General features: G+C 39.6%; 1 protein-coding gene and 1 long non-coding RNA gene across 2 annotated transcripts in view; one reads left to right on the top strand and one right to left on the bottom strand.

The window, feature by feature from the left end:
* The window catches only part of LOC102293646 (cytochrome P450 26B1), a 36,757-nt gene extending 31,724 nt beyond the window's left edge, over positions 1 to 5,033 (top strand). Inside the window, exons 5-7 of the mRNA XM_005946350.3 lie at positions 343 to 498; positions 2,041 to 2,325; positions 3,253 to 5,033. Coding sequence (XP_005946412.1) covers positions 343 to 498; positions 2,041 to 2,325; positions 3,253 to 3,645 — 834 coding nt within the window. The 3' untranslated portion in view covers positions 3,646 to 5,033. The remainder of the gene's footprint in view (positions 1 to 342; positions 499 to 2,040; positions 2,326 to 3,252) is intronic.
* A 10,516-nt stretch (positions 5,034 to 15,549) lies between these two features.
* LOC106633791 lies at positions 15,550 to 17,096 on the bottom strand. The gene is made up of 3 exons (XR_001337153.2): positions 16,933 to 17,096; positions 16,776 to 16,854; positions 15,550 to 16,371 (listed from the first exon to the last, which is right to left on the bottom strand). It is a non-coding gene; the product is annotated as an uncharacterized LOC106633791 (long non-coding RNA).
* Positions 17,097 to 20,134: the final 3,038 nt, after the last annotated feature.

Below are 20,134 nucleotides of genomic sequence, written 5' to 3'. Positions count from 1 at the left end.
ACTTCCTTCTCATTGGTATTTTTGGAGCTTAGTATATCTTTTTACATCTTAATGTCCCCAAAAATAAAAGTGTTTTCCCAACTGGTCACTGCAGATGGCTGCACCTCCCTGAACCTGGTTCTGTTCAACGGTACTTCCTGTTAAAAGGGAGTTTTTCTTTCCTACTGTCATCAAGTGTTTGCTCATAGGGCGTTGTGCAACTGTTTAGGTTTCTTTCTAATATTGTAGGATCTTTACCTTACAATAAAAAGCATTTTGGGGTGCTTGTTGCTCAGCTAAACTGAATTTGCATCAAAGAGGACATTTTAAGGGTAAAAGGACTTAATTTGTGCATTGTTGCAGGGTATCCGTGCACGAGACACCCTTCAGAAGAGCATAGAGAAAGCCATCAGGGAGAAGCCCATGTGCACCCAAGGCAAAGATTACAGTGACGCGTTGGATGTCCTAATGGAGAGTTCCAAAGAAAATGGCAGCGAGCTCACCATGCAAGAACTCAAGGTAACATACCTAAGCACAAAAAAACAGCCACCTGGGAAAGAGGGTAGGGTAGTGCAAGCATGCGCTGAAAAGAAGCCAGAACCACAAGAAGTCACTCAATCGCATGTAGAAGCACGTGGATACACACTGATTCGTATGGGTGCAAACACACATAGAAATCTCTATTTACCTAGCAGAGAGCTGCCAAAGGGAACCAGTCTAGGCTGACTGAAAACACAAACAGTCATCATAATTCTCTGACAAATCAGCCAGTGATCATAAGTACCAAACGGGGATAATGATACACACCCTAATGTGAAATATGAAAGCAAGCTGCGTTAATACCTATCGGCTGACAGGAACAGCATAACACACACATACACACACACACTCATGGTCAGGCACACCCTCTGTTTACCTATTAAAGTAATTCAGAGGAATTCTGTGGAAACTCGACTCTCTGCTTCTCTCTCGGACTTTGTGGTTTCTGGGTTAAGTCCAGGGCCAAAAATAAGTCAACACCCCCCCCCTGCTAGGGGTCTGAAAGAGGCCTCCTGTACGCACACACTCACACACAAATATTTAAATACACACACAAAGTGAACTGGGGAGGCCCTGTCACAGAGGCCCAGGCTGAAGCTTTCTCCTGCAGTTTTCTGACGCATGCATTTATAGCACACACACACACACACATATATATATATATATATATATATGCTGGTAGATGCGAGGAGGACCTCACTATTATTTATTCCACTGACTTAAGGCCTTAAGGGGCCCAGCATAGTGCACACTGAGTTTGTTATTGGATTTTACCTTCATATTTCCAAACACACTACTTTTCAGGAATTAAAAACACCATTCTTTTATTATGTATTGACTTTTGACTCCTCTCTCTCTCTTTTGGTCCAACATTGTTCCAAAACAAATGGCAAGCTTGAGGTGTGGGGTAATGGATTTGTGTCCAAATTTTGGTTGAGTTTGCACATAGCTCTGTTTTTACTCAGTGGAAAGAACAATTTTACATTTTTTAGAATAATATTCCTACATGCCGCTGTTAAACAAGCAGTTTCTGGGTTTACTCCTAGCTCAAAAAGACTATGAAAGACTACTGGTTGAGCATTTGGCTGATGCTCACCCTCAGCCTTCTTTATTTCCACTCTGCAAACTGTTTATTAAAACAACAAGCAATTAACCAATCAGAGATGAAATGAGGCTATAGTTGGCTTGCTCTCAAAGTAAAGACAAGTCAACTGATACACCCTCAGTACTGCCAAGTACTCAATGAATGCTTGTGATCATTCAAGAATGAGTCTTTACTTTCCTAGTTACTGTTGTAAATAGTGATAGGAACTCTTTTTCAAAGCTGTTTGCTATTCTATAAACCCATAAAACTTTTTCCCCCATGGGAGAAGATGAAAAATGTATAGGGTCGACTGATACCCTGGGAGCTCGGGACCTCCAAGGGGTTGCAAGATAAATGTGTTTTTCTGCAAAACTGTTAACCAAACAAGACCCAAGTAGTGCACTAATACACCATCGTATCTGTTTGCTGACCCACAGGAATCAACCATTGAGCTGATCTTTGCTGCCTTTGCCACCACTGCCAGCGCAAGCACCTCCCTTATCATGCAGCTCCTCCGCCACCCGCAAGTCCTTGAGCGCCTGAGGGAGGAACTGAGATCCAGGGGTCTCCTTCACAACGGCTGCCTCTGCCCAGAAGCAGAACTGAGGCTCGACACCATTATCAGCCTGAAGTACCTGGACTGTGTCATCAAGGAGGTGCTGAGACTCTTTACTCCTGTTTCTGGGGCCTACCGAACCGCCATGCAGACCTTCGAACTGGACGTAAGTGTCCCTAGAACAGTACATCCTTCACATCTTCATGTACCTCTTGTTGTGCAGCATTCTTGCCTTAACATGAATTTTCTTTTTTAATCAATGCTACTCAATGTCAGCTTTTATTTCCCGTTATATTTTTGTGCAGTGGTAGTTCTGTCATATCAAATCTACCCAAAAGGTCAGAGACTCAACTAGAAGAACCATCGAGTTACCATTCAAATGAATGGTGTAGGTGTTGGTTCACAACCTGCAGACACTACAAGAATCATTACAAGAGTACCAAGAGTCTCATCACACAAAAGGAGGGAAGGGGAGGTTTAGAGGAAAATTACCAAGGATGGACCTCTTTAAATAGCTATCTGTATTTAAAGAAGAGAGAACCACTGGCAATGGAAACGAATTTTGGTACAAAAAGTGTTCCAATGTCCTGATCACCATCACAGATGAATTCAGCAGTGAAACTATTTATGATGATTTTGACTTTATTTGCTTCTTTAATGTATTTGCATTCATTAACAATGACCACTGAATAGAAAAAGAAGGTCCTAGCCCACATATCTTCTGATACTCTGCACACCTGAAAAAAATGGGTGTTGCAGCCAGATGTTAAATCAACAGACTCTTTCCATTGTACACGTACAATGACAGCAATGGGCTATTCTATTTTATTCTATTCTATTCCAATGGGTTCCTGGATTGATCAAGGACCCTAAATGCTTCTCATATTGCTGTATTCTGGTATGAACAGAGAAAAGATGGTTTGAATATGGAAGAACACATATTAGCAGAAAAGTTCACAATTACTTCTTGGGGATACAACAACAGAAATCAGATTGTTATCCAAATTAATTGGTCATATGTGCTTATGGTGGCTAAGTGAACAATTATTTTTATGTGTGTTCATTGTTATGAATTCTGGTCTTTTGCCTCCAGGGAGTCCAGATTCCCAAAGGCTGGAGTGTGATGTACAGCATTCGGGACACCCACGACACTGCTGCCGTCTTCAAAGATGTGGATGCCTTTGACCCTGACCGCTTCAGTCAGGAGCGGAGTGAAGACAAAGAAGGACGCTTCCACTATCTGCCTTTTGGTGGCGGCGTCAGGTCCTGTCTGGGAAAGCAGCTCGCCACCCTCTTCCTTCGCATCCTGGCGATCGAGCTGGCCTGCACCAGCCGCTTCGAGCTGGCTACGCGGAACTTCCCCCGCGTGATCACGGTGCCCGTTGTCCACCCGGTCGATGGGCTGAAGGTTAAGTTCTACGGATTGGACTCCAACCAAAATGAGATCATGGCCAAGTCCGAAGAGCTCCTGGGAGCGACAGTTTAAAAGGGTGGAGGGGTTGATGAGTGGGGGTAGGGGAGGAGAGCAGATTTGTAAGGGAGAAGATTTGAGAAAGGAAGGAATACATTTTAGAGTTATCTTTTCCTTTCCACCTTTTTTTTCAGCCAAGAAGGAGAAGTCTTAATGTTATGCTACAGCTGATGATTTGGACTTTCCTTTAGGAAAGAAAGAAGCTGCCAAAAAAAGTTCTAGAGTTCTATACTATACAAAGAACTATACACACAAAAAGTATGTACAAAAAAAAGAAAACAAAAAAAAAGCTATGTAATATAATTTGAAAAAGAATGTGGGTAGTGCACAAAGTGAGAAAGAGAGTTGTGGTGGTACTTTTGGTGAAATGAAGTGTAGAAAAGTTAAAGATGGTTGTCAATGGGAGGCGAGATGGATGAAACAGGGTAAAGGACGAACAAATATGATATTCTAGCATTTATGCTTGTGCTTAATCAAAAAATGAGTGAACCATTTCAGTTGTATTGCAGGGTAAGAGAGATGGATATATAGACTTAAACATTTCAGGTTTCATGATCCTTTAGTCTTTTTCATTTCCTTCTTAGTGGTGCCCTCCAAATTTAATCCATGTCTTTTTAGTGTATAGTAGTGGTAGCTTTTTTTGGGTTCTTTCCAATTCAAGTTCTTTACTAGCACTCGGATGCACCCTAAAGGATCGTTGCACACTGGGTAGCAGGTTGTGCATCACTTTAGCTCTATACCATTAACTGTATGATGATGCAGTATATACTTTTGAGTGGTTTAAACTTGTACTGCTAATTAGTGTCAAGTATCAATGAAGAATGTATTTTAATGGGGAAGATACGCTGGACGGCTAAGTTGAGGGGCAGTACTCAAACCACACTGAAGTGATGTAAATGGGCAATTTGTTTCTTATGACAACATTGCCTTTCCTATCTGCCTCTAACAGTTTCCATATTACCTCCACTCGTGCACCATAAAGTAAAATAAGCTTCTCAAAGTACTAGCATCGCAAAGAAACACATACATAAAGGCTAAGAGCTGCAGAGCTTTTATCCAGGAGGGAGGGGGGATTTTAATGCAAAGTGCAGCTGCAATCACAGTAAAGAGAGGAACTAGGGAGCCTCAAACTCTTTGAGATATATCTTGAAAGAATAAAATCATGCTGGAAGGACAACGTGCTTTCTGGCTCTAACATTCCACTTAAAAAGCCCTAAAAATGGGAACTGAGTTCAAGAGAAGCTCAAAGAAAGCCTTACTTCCTTAATTCCACTTTGAACCTTGAGATTGTTTTTCAGGTTGCCTGTCTGCATTAAGTCAGAATCTTGCCCATAGATACAAATCCTCAATTATCTAAAAAGTGAATAAACTCAGGTGCAGATTAGGCACTATGGTGTAGAACTGATAAGCCTTCTTTAATATTTAACTATGACTGCACATAACAGGACTATCCCTTACTTGCCGCCGTAACTTCAGAGCTGGATTGATGTTTTTTGCCCAAATCAAAAAGAAGAAAAAAAGAAGATGAATCATGGGGTGAGCAACTTCAAACAGCAATTCTTTTTCTACTTGACATGTTACCCTTCTGCAACCATTTTGCATCCCCCAAAGCAAACAATTTTGTTGGTGGAAGCACAAACAACCGACAGGAATTCCCATTCGGCATCACACAAGATAAAAGCAATGGAATCCAGGTCAAAAGTAACGTGGTCCAGGTCTGCTTTGTAAATTCTCTGAACCTGTGCTTTGATTTGATTTGATTTTTTATATACCACACTACCAAGTTGCATTGAGATTGTACTCTCTCTCGGGTGGACACTTTGTCCCGCTAACAAGGAAACAAGTAACTTTAAGGACTTGCTCTGAGAGAGAGAGAGCAGTGAAAAAAAGAAGGGTAAGGCGGAGGTGGAGAGAAGTCCTACATACATGCTGCTTGAATGTTGCTTTGTCATTCTGCGTTTGTTTATTTGTGTGCTGTTTTTATTTGCGTGGCTCCCTGGGGCGGCCATTTTGAGCTCTGCGGAAAAAATTGACGCTCTGTCTTGCTGCTCCTCCAATCAACACTAAGAATGCAAAAACAAAAGTAATTCCACGGTATAAGCAACTTTATGAGCTGAAAGAGATTTATTGCTCGAGGTGATTGCACAATCAGAACTCTTGGAGATTTTTGTGTTCCATAATTGGAAAGGAACATCCAGTTCTTTTCCCCCATATATGGAAAGCTTCTAACAGCGGAAATCTGGGACTTGTTTGGGACATTCTGAGCTCCTTGGACAGAGTTCTATGTTTTGAGCTTGGGAGAGAAGGACCAATGAGGTTTTAGGGGAGGACAGGGTGGCACTCAGAGTTTTTTTGTTTATTTTTAAATAAAATTTGATATCTAATTGGACCATCCTGTTGTCCACTAACATTCCAGATGGATCCTGCCTGTGCCAGATGTTGTTCACTCTTTCTGCCAACCACACCACTGATCTCGTCATGATGAAAAAATATGAACGTAGATATTTTTGTTTTTGGTTTTGCTGCTTTTCTTGTGTACATTTTCTAATTAAGAGTTCTAGATTGCAATAGTTTGTATCGAGTGAGATTTGCTATTTCTTTCCTTCATGTATATATATATATATATATATATATATATATATATGATTTAGCTGATTAAAATATTTTGTGAAAGCAGAAAGAGCATTAATAGGTTATAGTGTATATTAATTTGTACAATATTCCTTTCATTAGCAAGCCATTGGGGAAAATCAGCTATTTACATTAACTAATAACCTAATATTAATGTTATTGTACAATTAATATTGTTGTTATAAGATATTTGAAATGCTATTTTTATTCTATTACAGATTTAGAGTTTTTAGGCTAAATGAGAAGGTCTTTGGTAAATATTGGATGTATTTAGAATGTTATGTATTTCAATTATATTGTAAACAGTGTTTAAAATGTTAATATTGATGATTTGATTACTGTAATAATTATTATTTGTTTTGTTATTCAGACTTATTATCACTGCATTTTATTTGATATTAATTATGGGAAACAAAAAAGCACTTGTGAGGTATGTTTTATTTTTTAAGTGCCATGCGACTACACTTCCTTTTTCTCTCACCTGTTGGTTTCTGAACCTGTCTTACGTCATTCTGTACATATTTGCCTTTCTTTATACGAAAAAAAAATCATTTAGGTTAAATATGAATGTCGTGTGCTACTTTCCTTGTTTTCTTTTTGTTACTATGATTGTTAAATATACTCCTGTAATAAAATATAAAGTGAAAAAGATATCTGAAAAGTGAATTTTTTGACCACTCTTTCTTTTGACTAGCAATCTAAAGAGAAACTGCAGTTTTTATTGGACAGCACTGTGTTACCTTCACAACAAGACGGTCCTGGTTTTTAATCCTGGCTGGGGTCTCCTTCACTGGTCCTTGCACGTGCTCTTTCTGGATACTCAATATTCCCTCATAGTCCAGACATGCATGTTAGCTTAATGGGTGTGACTGTGCAAGTAAATGGTTGGCTGGGTCTCTGTGTTAGGCCCATGCTAACCTGACAACCTCATCAAGGTGTAGGGTTGGGCAGTAATTTAAATGAATGAGAACTGACATTTTGCTTTTAAATTCTCTCAATACAACCTACAGTATGTACTCTCCCAGTAAATTTTGATATTTTAAAGCTAAAATACAATCATTGTCCCTATCAGAGATGGGCAGTAACGCGTTAATCTGATTCCTTTTTTCAAGTAATGAGTAATGTAACGGATTACTAATGCAAAAAAGCAATTAGAGTACTGCTACTTTCCCATGCTGCGTTACTGTGTTACTAAACCGTGATTTTGTTTGTGAAGTGTCTAACGACAATGATGTAAGCGCGTGCAACGTCTGTAGATCAACAATGGAGAGAGTACAACCATGTAGCGCTAAAAGCGTGGAAGTGCTTACTCTACTTCAAGTTTTATTCTGTAAAAAGTGACAGAAACATTAGCGTCCGCTGTACACTCTACGTGGGAAGAAAAGTTAAACTTCAAATCTGAGCAAGCACCGAGCAAGCCGCCACGGGAATGTGAAATTGACAGAGAAACCCCCGGATCCCTCCACTGACATGACCGCTGCGGCACTGGGCAAACCTCCACCTGCCCCACTCCTGCTAAACAGGTGAAAACAGATTTAAGAGAGTCAGGACTTAGTGTTGCTAAATCTTTGATTTTGTTTATTTTTTGCTGTTTTACTTGCATCTATTTGAAAGAGTGAGTGAAACACAAAAAAAATATTTCATTTTACATGCTGGAATATGCAGAAAATGGGTTTAAATATTTAAAAAGTGTATTCAAATGAAAGACTGTTGCTTATAATTAAATTTTTTGCTTGATGTGCATAAATTTAAAAGATTAAAACTAATAAAACAATTTTACAAAGAGACTTTTCCATTTGATTCAGTTTTATATGATAGATTATGCATAAAAAATAGAATTGGGCTGAAAGGTCTATTGCTGTATTAAGTATTCAGGTTGTGTATCATGTTTTTAAAAAGTAACTAAGTAATAAGTAATTAATTACTTTTGAAAATAAGTACTCAGTAATTTAATGGGGTTACTTTTTTGGAGAAGTAATCAGTAATAAGTAACTAATGACTTTTTTCAAATAACTTGAACAACACTGGTCCCTATCCATTAATTTTCAGATTTATAAGTAAATAATTACAGTTATTTATTTGCATTCCTGAAGAGAAAAAAAACATTTAATGGTTGAACATTGTACTTTATTACTTTCCGAGTTTTCAGTCCACTGTACTGGCTCAAGTTTAGGTATAAAAACTTTGCAAATTTTAGAATTTTTAGTCTTAAACATGTTTTGGCAGATTTCTAAAACATAATAGGTGGTGGTCTTATAAATTTGTTATGCGTGCGCGTGGTAGCGCTTGCATAGCAAACAAGGTAAAATCTTCAGTTATTTGCTATTGTGATTAGAGGTCATATCGCCCAACCCTCCATGACAGCTGGGATAACCCTAAACTCTTAGCCAGAATACTAAAGTAAATAAATCCTAACTAAAAAAGCTGTGTGGAAAAGAAAAAACCTAGACTTGGTTACATATGTGAACCAGCTTTTTGACCGATTCAAAGATCAACCATTAACAACTTCTACCCTACACTCAGCTTTGCCATGCAGCATTTCTGTGTATTGTATTCAGATGAAGTTAAATCTTTATATAAGGCGTTAATGCAGTGACAATCTAGATAACCAAATTACATCCAGACTCTGAAGAGCATGCATGAGAACTTTGTTAGTTTTTTGGAAGCCACATGAAACCGGCACACAAACAAAAACAAATGTATGTGCAAAAGTGCAGCCAGCAAGCAAGTCAGACAGATGGTAGGCTGCCTGTATTGTGCATGCTAACAAGCTTGAAGTACTGAAAGCACGAACTTGTTTATCAGAAAGGTTGGAAATCTTGCGGACGGGTAACAAGCAGGACCAGGTGCTCTCTGTCAGTTTAAGTTAACTATTTATAGTAGTAGTTTCTGCGATGAATCCCAGCTCCATGAATGACATATTCACCCATCTGCTCAAGTGGCTTCTGTCCACTAAAAAAGAAACCCGTGAGTGTTTCCACTTTGAAAGCACAAAAGAAGTCTATGTAAAAAGGTTGTAGGAGTGGCAGTGTCACACGTCAGTACAGCAAGTTCACCCATGACACTGGAGTTCAACCCTCATGTAATCATAGTTTCATATTATATTTTGAGTTAAGTTTTGTTTTTACGCTCACAATCCCATCAGTGACACTTTTTTGAAAATACGCCCACCTGCGGGGATGGCTTTTGTCATTTAAATAAAACCAGTCATTGTTTCCCCTTTGAAAGAACAACAATAGTTCACATCAGGACGTTATGGGACTGTTATACATGACTATAGGAGTGTTATACATCAATACAACAGTTTCACTCAGCAGAGTTAAACTCCCATGTTATCTTAGTTTCATATTATGTTTTGACCTTTGTTTTTACATGCCATTTACTTTCATTTTAATAGACCATTTCATTTTCACTTCGTCAATACACCCTCATTACAATGTTAAACACGTTTTAGAAAGCTCAGTTTTTTAGGTTAGAAGGTTTAAGATTTTAAAAGCAATTATTTACAAGGCCTCAAGAAGTCACCCGATCCCTCTGGGTTTTCTCTAGTAATTTCTTAGTGAGCGTAACAGCTGACCTGATCTAATTCTAAACCTTGCACCATTCGCATAAGGAACTCAATCCCCCAAATCAATCAACAATTAAGTTCATTTTAGTTGATTAATTAATACACATTTGTTTCCCATAATCTAACTCCAGCTAACATTCAAGTGTGTAAAAGTGAATGGTAATCTTTTCAAGGCATTAGAGACACCTGAATTTATGCCTCTGAGGTCTAAAGCATCACCATTCCTTAGACATCAGCACGTCAACCTAATTTTAACCATTCAGCATATTTCTGTTAATTTTAGGATGTCTAATACACCCTTATCAATGCTGATACAGAGCTGGGAAACAATATTAGCCCCTTTTTAGCATATTTGTTACACTTTGTTACTTATTTGAGTTCATCAAACAGATTTGAAAACTGATTTAAATTGAGAAAGAATGAAATGGAGGGAGGTGGAAAGGTATAGGTGCAAGGAGTAGCAGTAGTAAAAGATGAGTTTTAATACCTAGGGCCAACCATTCAAAGTAATGAAGAGAGACAGGAGGCTGAGCTGAAGGTAGCAGGTTTGAAGATTTTCATTGGGAGTGACCACGATGGACAGGAATACATCAGAGGTTGAGCAGCTCGAAGACAAAGAGGGATGGCTGGGATGGTTTGGACATATCTAGAGCATGGATGTAGTGAAGGAAGTCATGCAAAAGGGTTGCTGTGACAAAGTTAGATGCTAGAGCCGGAGAAAGACAGAAGCAGATGATCCGCTGTGGCAAACAGAAAGAAGAAGGCAGCATAAGTGATAGTGATTAGAAAGAGGGGATTAGACTTTCCATCAGGAACCTTTTTGGTGTTCACATCTGTCAGATCTAAATAAAAATCAAATTTGGGTGTAGTGTGGGACCGCAGTGTTATTTAGAGGAAAGATTCATTTGATTTTAGCTAAGTAAGCATTGTGAAAGCAGCAATGAGCAGCTTAATGGGTGAAACACGATACTGTTGGTAACAAATCGTCAACAAGCTGGATGCTTTCATAAATAAATGACGCCCAACATTAAAAAGACCGCAGACTTGATTAAACCCTACTCGAACGTTCCCTTAAGCAGCCTCGCTTTCTTGATGCAGAGATGAATGGTGGCTCTTTCCTTGAACATTGTTCTTGGAACTGTTACTGGAACTAGAAAACAGAGTCAGATCTCCCGCGTACGTGTAAACATGCTCCATGAAAAGCTGACTCTCATTTGAAAAGCCACAGGGAAGCAATGCTTAGCTGCACACTAGATTAAATAGTAAAGCTTTTTGTAATCTCTTGTGTGTCTTCTGTTGTGAATATTCAACTTCAGTATTGGACTCTTCAAAGAGAGCCTAACAGTGGGACTGAGAACTGTTATGTTGGGGAACACACAGAAAACGATGATCTGGTTCAGGGTCTCAGCACTGTGATTGTGTGATTGAGTGACGTCTCACTGCTTCCATATCTGTTTTTACTCCCCTGCCAGCAGATCACTGTGGTTTGTGAACATCAAGAAAAAACCAGAGTTTTTCTCTGGCTTGATGGAAGACAGAAAAGAGAAAGAGAGAGGAAGACAAGGAGAAAGCTACTACAATAAGTCCACATGTAAAAACCTACACCCACTTCAAAGACATTAGGGTTGGAGAGATGCAAGCTACACACACTTACATGGTCACCAAAGAAGAACACACAAGTGTACGAGGAAGTTTTGGAAAAAAATGATAATGTTCACAAACAACATGACATATGACTGAAAGTAACACTGGCTTTACAGTTGGGATACACGCACCAAATCACACACAGCTTGTGGGAAGAACAAGGAGTTTGGTTCTGTTTGTTTGTAGTTTTGCTGCCAGGAGAGTCTGTTTGCCACAGTAAGTACTCCAAGATGAACCACTTCAAGGGAACAGTGTGTGTGTGTGTGTGTGTGTGTGTGTGTGTGTGTGTGTGTGTGTGTGTTTGTGTTTCCCTGCGTCCTGTTGGTCAGACTGTGTGGACATAATTTGATGGCTTTCATGAATGGAGGAAAGTTCTGTGATCTGTATTTGTTTTTCATTTTATTGTCTTTATACCATTACACAGTGTTGTGAATGCGGTACTTAAAAGGTAAAGTGTTTTTGAAAAATGCTTCCAACAGAAAGAAAAGAAAAAAATCAGCTTGCGAACATTAAAACCTTTTTCTGCACCACCTGGAAGCCATTCTCCTTCAGTTTCCAAAACTGCACAGTTTCCCAGGGCGTCAGATCCTGTTGTTGTGTCAAAACCCCTAGCGTCTCGCACAAGGTGTCCTTTGGCATCAGTGCTGTAATACACAAGGTGACTAGACTTGTGTAATACACAAGGTACTAGTGACGTCCCATTAAAATGTACTGGGCAGCGTCATTTTTCGAATGTGCAAACCATAATATTGTTTTTGAACCTAACCACATTGTTTTGTGTGTCGTATCAGTTCAACTAAGTTTTATTCACATAGCACCAAATCAGAACATCAGTCACCTCAAGCCTTTTTATATTGTAAGGTAGAGACCAAGAAAAAGCCCCAACAATCAGGCGACCCCCTATGAGTAAGCATTTGGCGAAAGTGGGAAGGAAAAACTCCCTTTTTACACGAAGAAACCTCCAGCATAAAAAGGCTCGTGGAAGGGCCATGTGCTCGCCGTGTGCTGCGACCTGTAGGTAATATTCTTTTTAAGATTTATTTCTGGGGACATTAAGATGTAAAAAGATGTGCAAAGAGGCAAAAACATAGATCAAAAGGAAGCATTACACTTTGTGGATCTGCAAGGATGCAAGTGTGTGTGTTGGTCCCCGTAGGGAAATAACTCCTCTGCATTTAACCCATTCACCCAGTGAAGCAGTGGGCAGCCACCAATGCAGCGACCGGGGAGCTGTAGGGACGGTATCTTGCTCAGGGGAACCTCAGGATACCCATTCAGTGGAGTCAAACCCCCGACCTTCCGATCATGGAGCAACCACTTCCCATGTCTCATTGGTTCTGAGAGACTGAGGAGTAACGTAAGGCGTTTCGAGCACACCTGCTCTTCAACATGACTACGACCAATGACAATAATATCCATTCAGAACGTCTTGGGAGTTGTACCGGCTCAGTACAAATATCTGACAAATACTTTGAGATACATATTTTTAAACTGGACTTTTCTGATCTTGATTTCAAATAGAAGAAAACACAGTACAATGTACCGTTTTTAAAAAGAAAGAATTTTCCCTATCGGTTATTTACAGATGTTTTTCCGTATTTTTACCATGCATTGAATTTTACCATTTATAGACACCTGTGGTGTTATATCTTGGGTCAAGCAGCCTGAAGTCCTGCTTGTCCATTATGCACCTGCATCATTTATTTGTATCCATCATTTGCTCTTCTTGTGTTACAGAGTCTAACTACCAGATGCTGTCACAGTTGACGATGGCCAACCGTGGGGAAGTGAGGAAGGAGGACCCAGGCGCGGAGCTCTGAATATCAGCAGTGCGTTTATTCACAGTGAATGGAAAAACAACAATAAATCCCCGTGCTCTCCCCTGACTCCCGTGTCGTGTCCTCCCTGAAAAGTCCGTGTCTTTGTGCTCCCCGCTCCCATGTCTCAGCACTCCCCGTGCTGGCTGCTGATGCTGCAGTGATGCCTGGTTAAACCACTTGTTTATTCGTGGGCTGCACATCAGGAGCTCCTCTCATCTCCTCCTCATGTGCCTACATAGCCTGATTGTACTGCATGGTGCGTTTTTGCCAAATAAATCTTCATCAGAGGTTGAAACTCGGCTCTGGAGGCAGAGGTGTACAAACCCATGGCATTACTATAGCAACACTATGACACTCTCCTATTGTGCAAACATTATTATGGGTGTCTTCATGGATGATACGATTGTGGCACAGCCTTATTTTGGACATTTGTGCCACTTTATGGTACAATCCGAGTATAATGCTAATGGTCCATAAACAACAATAATCCTGTTTTATCCTGGATAAAGACAAAGTTTGTGACTGAATGTTTTTGTGCTTAAACCCACTGATCCTGTAAAACCAAAAGTAAAAAGTGAGCAAAGCCTAATGAGCAAGTAAAAAAAAAAAAATTCCAAATGGCACACAAACTGCAATCCCCTGGCTGGGAATTTTTCTGACTATTACCATGACTGGTGTGTAAAGAAATTTATTTAAATAAAAAATAATAATTTAAAACGGGGCTAAACCAGGATGGAAATTATATATTTTCTTTACATTTATAGCTATTATTACATTTAAAAATAACTTAATAATCATCAAAACTTATGATATGAGCAATTTTTTGATATTACACACCTCAATGGAAAAGATTTGGTTTGGTTGGATTTGCAATAACACAGCTGCACCTCCCCTGTGTCTGGTTTCCTGAATAAAATATGTGTCTGTTCTGTCTCTTGCTGGGTAAAAGAAACAGCAAACTAAAAGGCAAGTTGGAGAGAAAGCAACAGAGGGAACAGCAGAATACGGAAAATTCAGTGTGAAAGGGAGACTTCTCTTAGCTGTGACTCTCATCTTTTCTTGAGGATTAAACCTCAGCTATTATCCAGTGGACAGGATGTGGCAGCACACAGCTGAATCCTTAGCTGCAGGTATGACGGATCATCACAAATACTAACAACGGGCAACAACCAGCTAGTGCATAGCCTGAGTAAACAGAGTGGGAGTGCTGTGAAAGTGAAAGAGTGACCGCCCATGTCAAGACTGGATCATGCGCTAAAACAACTGAATAACAGCAATGATGAACTTCACGCAGGACTTTAAGACAAAGCCTGATTCTGTAGGTTGGATGATGAAATTTTTAAGACAATCCACAAACAAAGTTGAAGATAAAGACAAAGTTTGTGACTGAATGACTTTTCGTGCCGGGCTGTCATATGCACATTTCAATGTTTACTTTTGTTTCTGATCAAACATAATGCATATTGACCTCCCCATCATTTATGGTTTGTGGTAGTAATTTGCAAATTTTCTATTTTGCCTTTAGATGTGAGCATCAGTTAACATACATACAGCAGCATAAAGTTTGCTTAGAAACGATGCAGGGGTGGATGGAAAGATTGACAAAGCAAAGTAACTTAACAGATCATAACTTACTGTATGGTTGGAACTGGACTTGTAGTTGAATCCTTTGCTTCATCGTAGGTCCAAAAAGTGGACAGGTGACAAGTAAATAATTTGGGAAACTTTGCAACTGTCCTCAGACACTCTGACCGGCGTTCGTCATATGAGTGTAGGCTGTCAGATCAAATGCAACCCAGTATCATGGCAAAATGTGTAATAGACATGCTGGTCCACTGTGTACATTTCCAGTAGGGGGAGATAATATATTTAAAGCCACAAAGTTAGTAGTGAACTAAGAACGTATGAAGTACATTCCAGAGTCTTTATTCGTCAGAATCGACTAAGCCAGTGGTTCCCAAAGTGGGTGACGCAGAGCCATTGCAGGGAGGGTGCGGTATGAATGAAAAAAAGAATGCTTGAACAGTGCTAGCATAATGAACGGGGCTGCCACACAAATGCAAAGCAGAAGATGAATTATCGCCAAATATGCTTCCAAACCAACTTCATCCAAACCAAAGACTAGAAAATATGACGAAGCATATCTTGCATTTGGCTTCACCTGCACAACGGCGGTGCCAAGGTAGGTATCCCCCAACAGAATTTGTTTCCCCTGCATCAGTAGCACGCGCTGGGCTGCTTAAATCACTGGGAAACAGTACCCCACATTCTTGATTTTTAGTTCACAAACACTTCCTATAATGAAAGTTTGGCGATTGTTGCTCTTTATACAGCAAAGCTACAGTGGGATACAAATAATATCAGGCTGATCCTGCCACAATTTGTTCCCCCCATTTAAGTCACAGACAAACAGTATCCCACAGTTGTTTATGTTTTTAAACCCATTTTGCACATGTAACGCAATCTGTACTTACGCCAAACCTTTAATGCGTGGAAATCAGGACTGTTGACCTTGGGCAGTTCACTAGGTGTCGGTGTCATCAATTTCACCCCAATGTTTAACCCAGAATCACAGTTTCTCTAAAAATAGGTTACAAGAAATCAAATGTATCCCAAATACCTGTATCCTGTCAGAAGCTAGTTTCGTAAAGGAGATTGGTAGTAGCTGCTCCACCACAGGAACAATAAGGTTTCCAGCACACAATGGACACCACACTTACTTAGCATAAACACATTTATTCGACACAATTTTAAATAATAAACCCCTTTTTTTTTGTAGTGTCTTTCCACTCAGTGTCACAAGGAAAATAAAATAAATAAATAAATAAAACCAAATATGTATCCTTTAAGGTCCTTTGGCCAAAAGAAAATCACCTGAGCTCAGGGAAAAATAAAGCGCATCGTTGGGGCCCTTTTGAATTATTCCTACCGCTCTGTTGGAACGGTGTAGCATCCAATAATAGAATCCAGCAAGCAGCAACGACCATCTATTTGCCAGGACAGTTCGGCAGAGTCATCACTTCCACAAGGCAGTTCATCCAGTAGGATCCAGGGCACCAAAAGGGCAAACAAACCAGCCTACACACAAGTGTGCAGAAAAATTAACTGAAATGTTCATAAGTCTCAGTACCACTGACTCAGTGTCCATGTCACTAACGGCTTATTTAACAGACTTACCATTATAATAATACAGGTTTGTCAAAATACAACATAACAGAACATAAATGCAGTTAACAATGCTTATTAATGCTGTTCTCTTAGGCATAACATAATAACACTGTAACTGACCTCGTGTCGGCCGCCATTTTAGGACATTAGCTAGGCTCATTTAACGGCTAGCTTGCTAACAGTCAGCCAATAACACACGTTATACAATATTTAGCCTCTTTCTTAACAACATGACAGCAGTAGATTTGATACCTCGCTGCAATATAATAAGGCACAAAACATTTCATACGAACATGAGCTGCACGCTAACTCACCAGAGGAGTTCGTGTAATGGCGAATGGCTGTCGGTTTCAGCTCAGCTTCACGTTCGTAACTGCTACAAGACTCTTTTTCCTAACAACATATTACATCATTAGCTTCACATATAAAGGTTTTTAAAACTATTTACAGCAACTCAAATGTCTACTGTACCCGAATTTCCAGCTCGTAGAGGGCACGAGAGCAGCATGCGCCTCATCGCACGAACGGAAGGAAAAACTCTGTAGCTGGACTAGAGAGTGGCTATGCGCACGGCACAGTGGTGCGTTCAGTGACCACAAATAATCAGAAATCCCATACTCAAACAATGATCTGGGTTACACACAGAGAGGCATTTTTTAAAAAAAATGTATTGATAGCAATGTGGAATATTCTTACACAGTCAAAACAACAACAACAAAGGTACGAAGATTTTCTTGTAAAACAAAGGGGGGCCAAGCAAAAGAAGTTTGGGAACCACTGGATTAAGCTAAGTGGCTAATATGTATATAGATGTAAATGTGTTAATAAACACTCTGTTTAAACACTTTCCTGTGACCATTTTCATGTTGGCTTGAAATAAAATATCTGCCTTGGTTTTTACTGCAACTTCTGCATGCGTGTACATTTCACCTTTGGAGACACAAAGCATTAAAAGGACAAGGTGGACCGGCATGTCTGTTACACACTTTGTTGTGTTGGGAGGATAACGAAGAGCACAGAGTTAAACTACGCAAAGTGGAGGCTTATTTTAATAGATAATGGGTTAATTTTTAATGTTTTAATGTTGCTCAGCAATGGTTATAAACTAGTTGATGTGGCCCAGCAAAGAGATTGTAGCCTATGAGTATTACTTTAGTATCACTATGTTAATTTGCAGGAAACATACATAAGCTTAAGCAGGTATCAGCAGCTTCAAGTGAGAAGGTACAGCCCAGGGCAAAACTGCTTGTCAAAGTTTATAAAGTGACACATCCTGTAGGGGGTTAAGAAAAATCACATTTAGCTTATCCAGTTTCTTGCAAGCAATGCTTCCAGTAAACTTCAGGGGTTTTTCACTAGAAACTAAATGAGTCTGCAGCTGGAAGCTGCAGGACTTGTTTGTACGGGACTGCTGGCTGGTAAGAGGAAATGTAAGAGCTAATCAAATACTGACATCTGTAGTGACTGAGATTTAATTAAATTGGTGGTTGGTGACAAAAAGCGAATAATGACATTTTGGTGGAAAATAAGGTGAACAAGAAATTATGGGTGTAATTACACTTTAGGCCTCTCTCTAATTCTAGGCATGTGATTCTGCTTGTGCGGGCACGTGCGTTTGAACAAGTGTCAATATTTCCTGGCAGGCTGAATTGTCAGTTGGCATGTATTCTGGTATGTATGAGGTGTGTGAGTTTTTCCTCCTTGCTTGAATGTGGGGTTTCCCTGCGTGATAGCCTGTCAAACATGTGAGAACTGCTCCTGCTTTGTCACTTCTTTTTTAAACTGTCCACAGCGAGCCAAGAGTTTGGGCTGGCAAAGCAAGTCCTGCACATCCAGCTGGAGTGGGAAGAGCTTCCAGAGAAACTTGCTTCTTGCAACTGAACACTGGTACCTCATCAGACTATTTATAGATTTGACACGTTGCGGTTTTCCCTTTGTTTTTATCATGAAGGTGAAGCTCTTTCTGTAAATGGTGTAGAAGGAAATGAGGAGGAAGTTATTTGGCAGTTCGCCCTATTCAGCCTGGGGTTCTGCACGTCTTGTACTTTCAGGTTTATTCGCGTAATTTTTTTCTTCAGAAATTCCCATCTGAGAAGGCTGCACCCAGTGTTTCTCTATTCATCAGCTCTGTGTACACGGGCCAGAACTCCCTCACTTCATTTTCTTTTCCAGTTCCACTGCATAAAATATGGATTATACCCATGGTTGTAATGAGAATTTCTAATCAAGTTAAATCAAAGAAACTTTTAAAAATAGAGGTCAAGTTCCTTCGCCCATAAACACCAATTTATATGTGATGGTTTCAGAAAATTTGGTAGAATTCCTCACTTTCCTCTTAATGTTTTAACCCTCTGATGTCTAAGTCATCATACGTTTTGTTCCCAAAATACCCAGAATTGGGACAGCAAGTTAATAACAATAAAAAAAGTTCATATTCTCAATGCCTACGGTTAGAGTTAGGGTTAGCCTTAAGAATGAATAGGGTTGCCACTTTGACCTCAGACGGTTAGTCATTTCCATGGATATGTTGGAATATTGACTCAGTCCTGATAGTAATGCACTGTATTCAAATTTAAATGATGCATTTCATGCCAGCTATTTAAAATATAAAGAATTTAAAAAGGTATATGACTGATTATAATAAAGACTGAATTCACTGAGTTTAATGCTTTCCCTTCATTGATGCTAAATGCATTATCAAGCCTGTAATGCCAAGTGTATAATATCTGATACCTGTACATCATCAGTGTAATTATCTGTGTTTTTGAACCTTAATCCAACCTGCTGTATATATTTTTGTTTGTTTAAAATAAACAGAGAAAATGATTTCATGGTTCAGGCTTTACGGGAATAAAACACAACATAGTGCCATGTTTTAAACGTTCACTGAAGAAACTCGCACAGGTGAAAGAGTCTGCAGGTGGCTGTGACATCCGTCCATGTGCTCAGTGTGAACCTGCTCTCATCTGTGAAGAGAATGGGCACCAATCACAGACAAGTCAGTTCTGGAGTTTGAGCAGAGGTCCTAGTGAAGGATGTTGGGATCTTGCGCTGACCCCATAGAGTCTGTTTCTGACAGTTTGGTCAAAAAAGTGGTCTGAATGGGCTGCAGGCTAAGAAGAGAGCAATCTTGACTGGACATAGGTTTGTCTTGCTGTTGGCACTCGAGTGAACCTGCTGACATGTCAGCTGAAATTGATGTTTTTGTGATTTATGCTTCCTGAAGAGACAGATTTATATCCCTGAAGTTTAACTGACTCTGCGTTACACTGGGATGATCAAGGGTTTCTTAATTTTACTGAGCAGTGAATTTGCACTAAGTCAGGGGAGTTCATCCACTAGTCATTCAAATATTTGTGGTGGGTTGATTAAAAAAAGAAACTGACCAGTGAGAGTCACATTCTGTGTGGTCAACATTAAACTAAACAACAATTTTATTCCTGTCTGCAATACAATAACATTTGTTTTTCATAGGCTCCTAAAATGATACTCCTGTGTGCCATTTTACAGTGGACCACAGGAAGCCCGGCCGCTGACTTCTAGAAAGTTCCAGTGTGTCGAAACTGGCCACACATATCATCAAGAAGCTACTTTCACTTTGACATTGGTCACATACTACAGTAGGGTTCTGTTAAATTCCCTGGTTTATTTAATCCGTTTTTTTACTGTCGTG

Source organism: Haplochromis burtoni, unplaced genomic scaffold, assembly GCF_018398535.1.
Source record: "Haplochromis burtoni strain Fernald_Lab_line unplaced genomic scaffold, NCSU_Asbu1 Contig_463, whole genome shotgun sequence".
Lineage (NCBI taxonomy): Eukaryota > Metazoa > Chordata > Actinopteri > Cichliformes > Cichlidae > Haplochromis > Haplochromis burtoni.
Note: the sequence above shows the minus strand (reverse complement) of the source record. Positions and strands in the feature narration are given on the sequence as shown.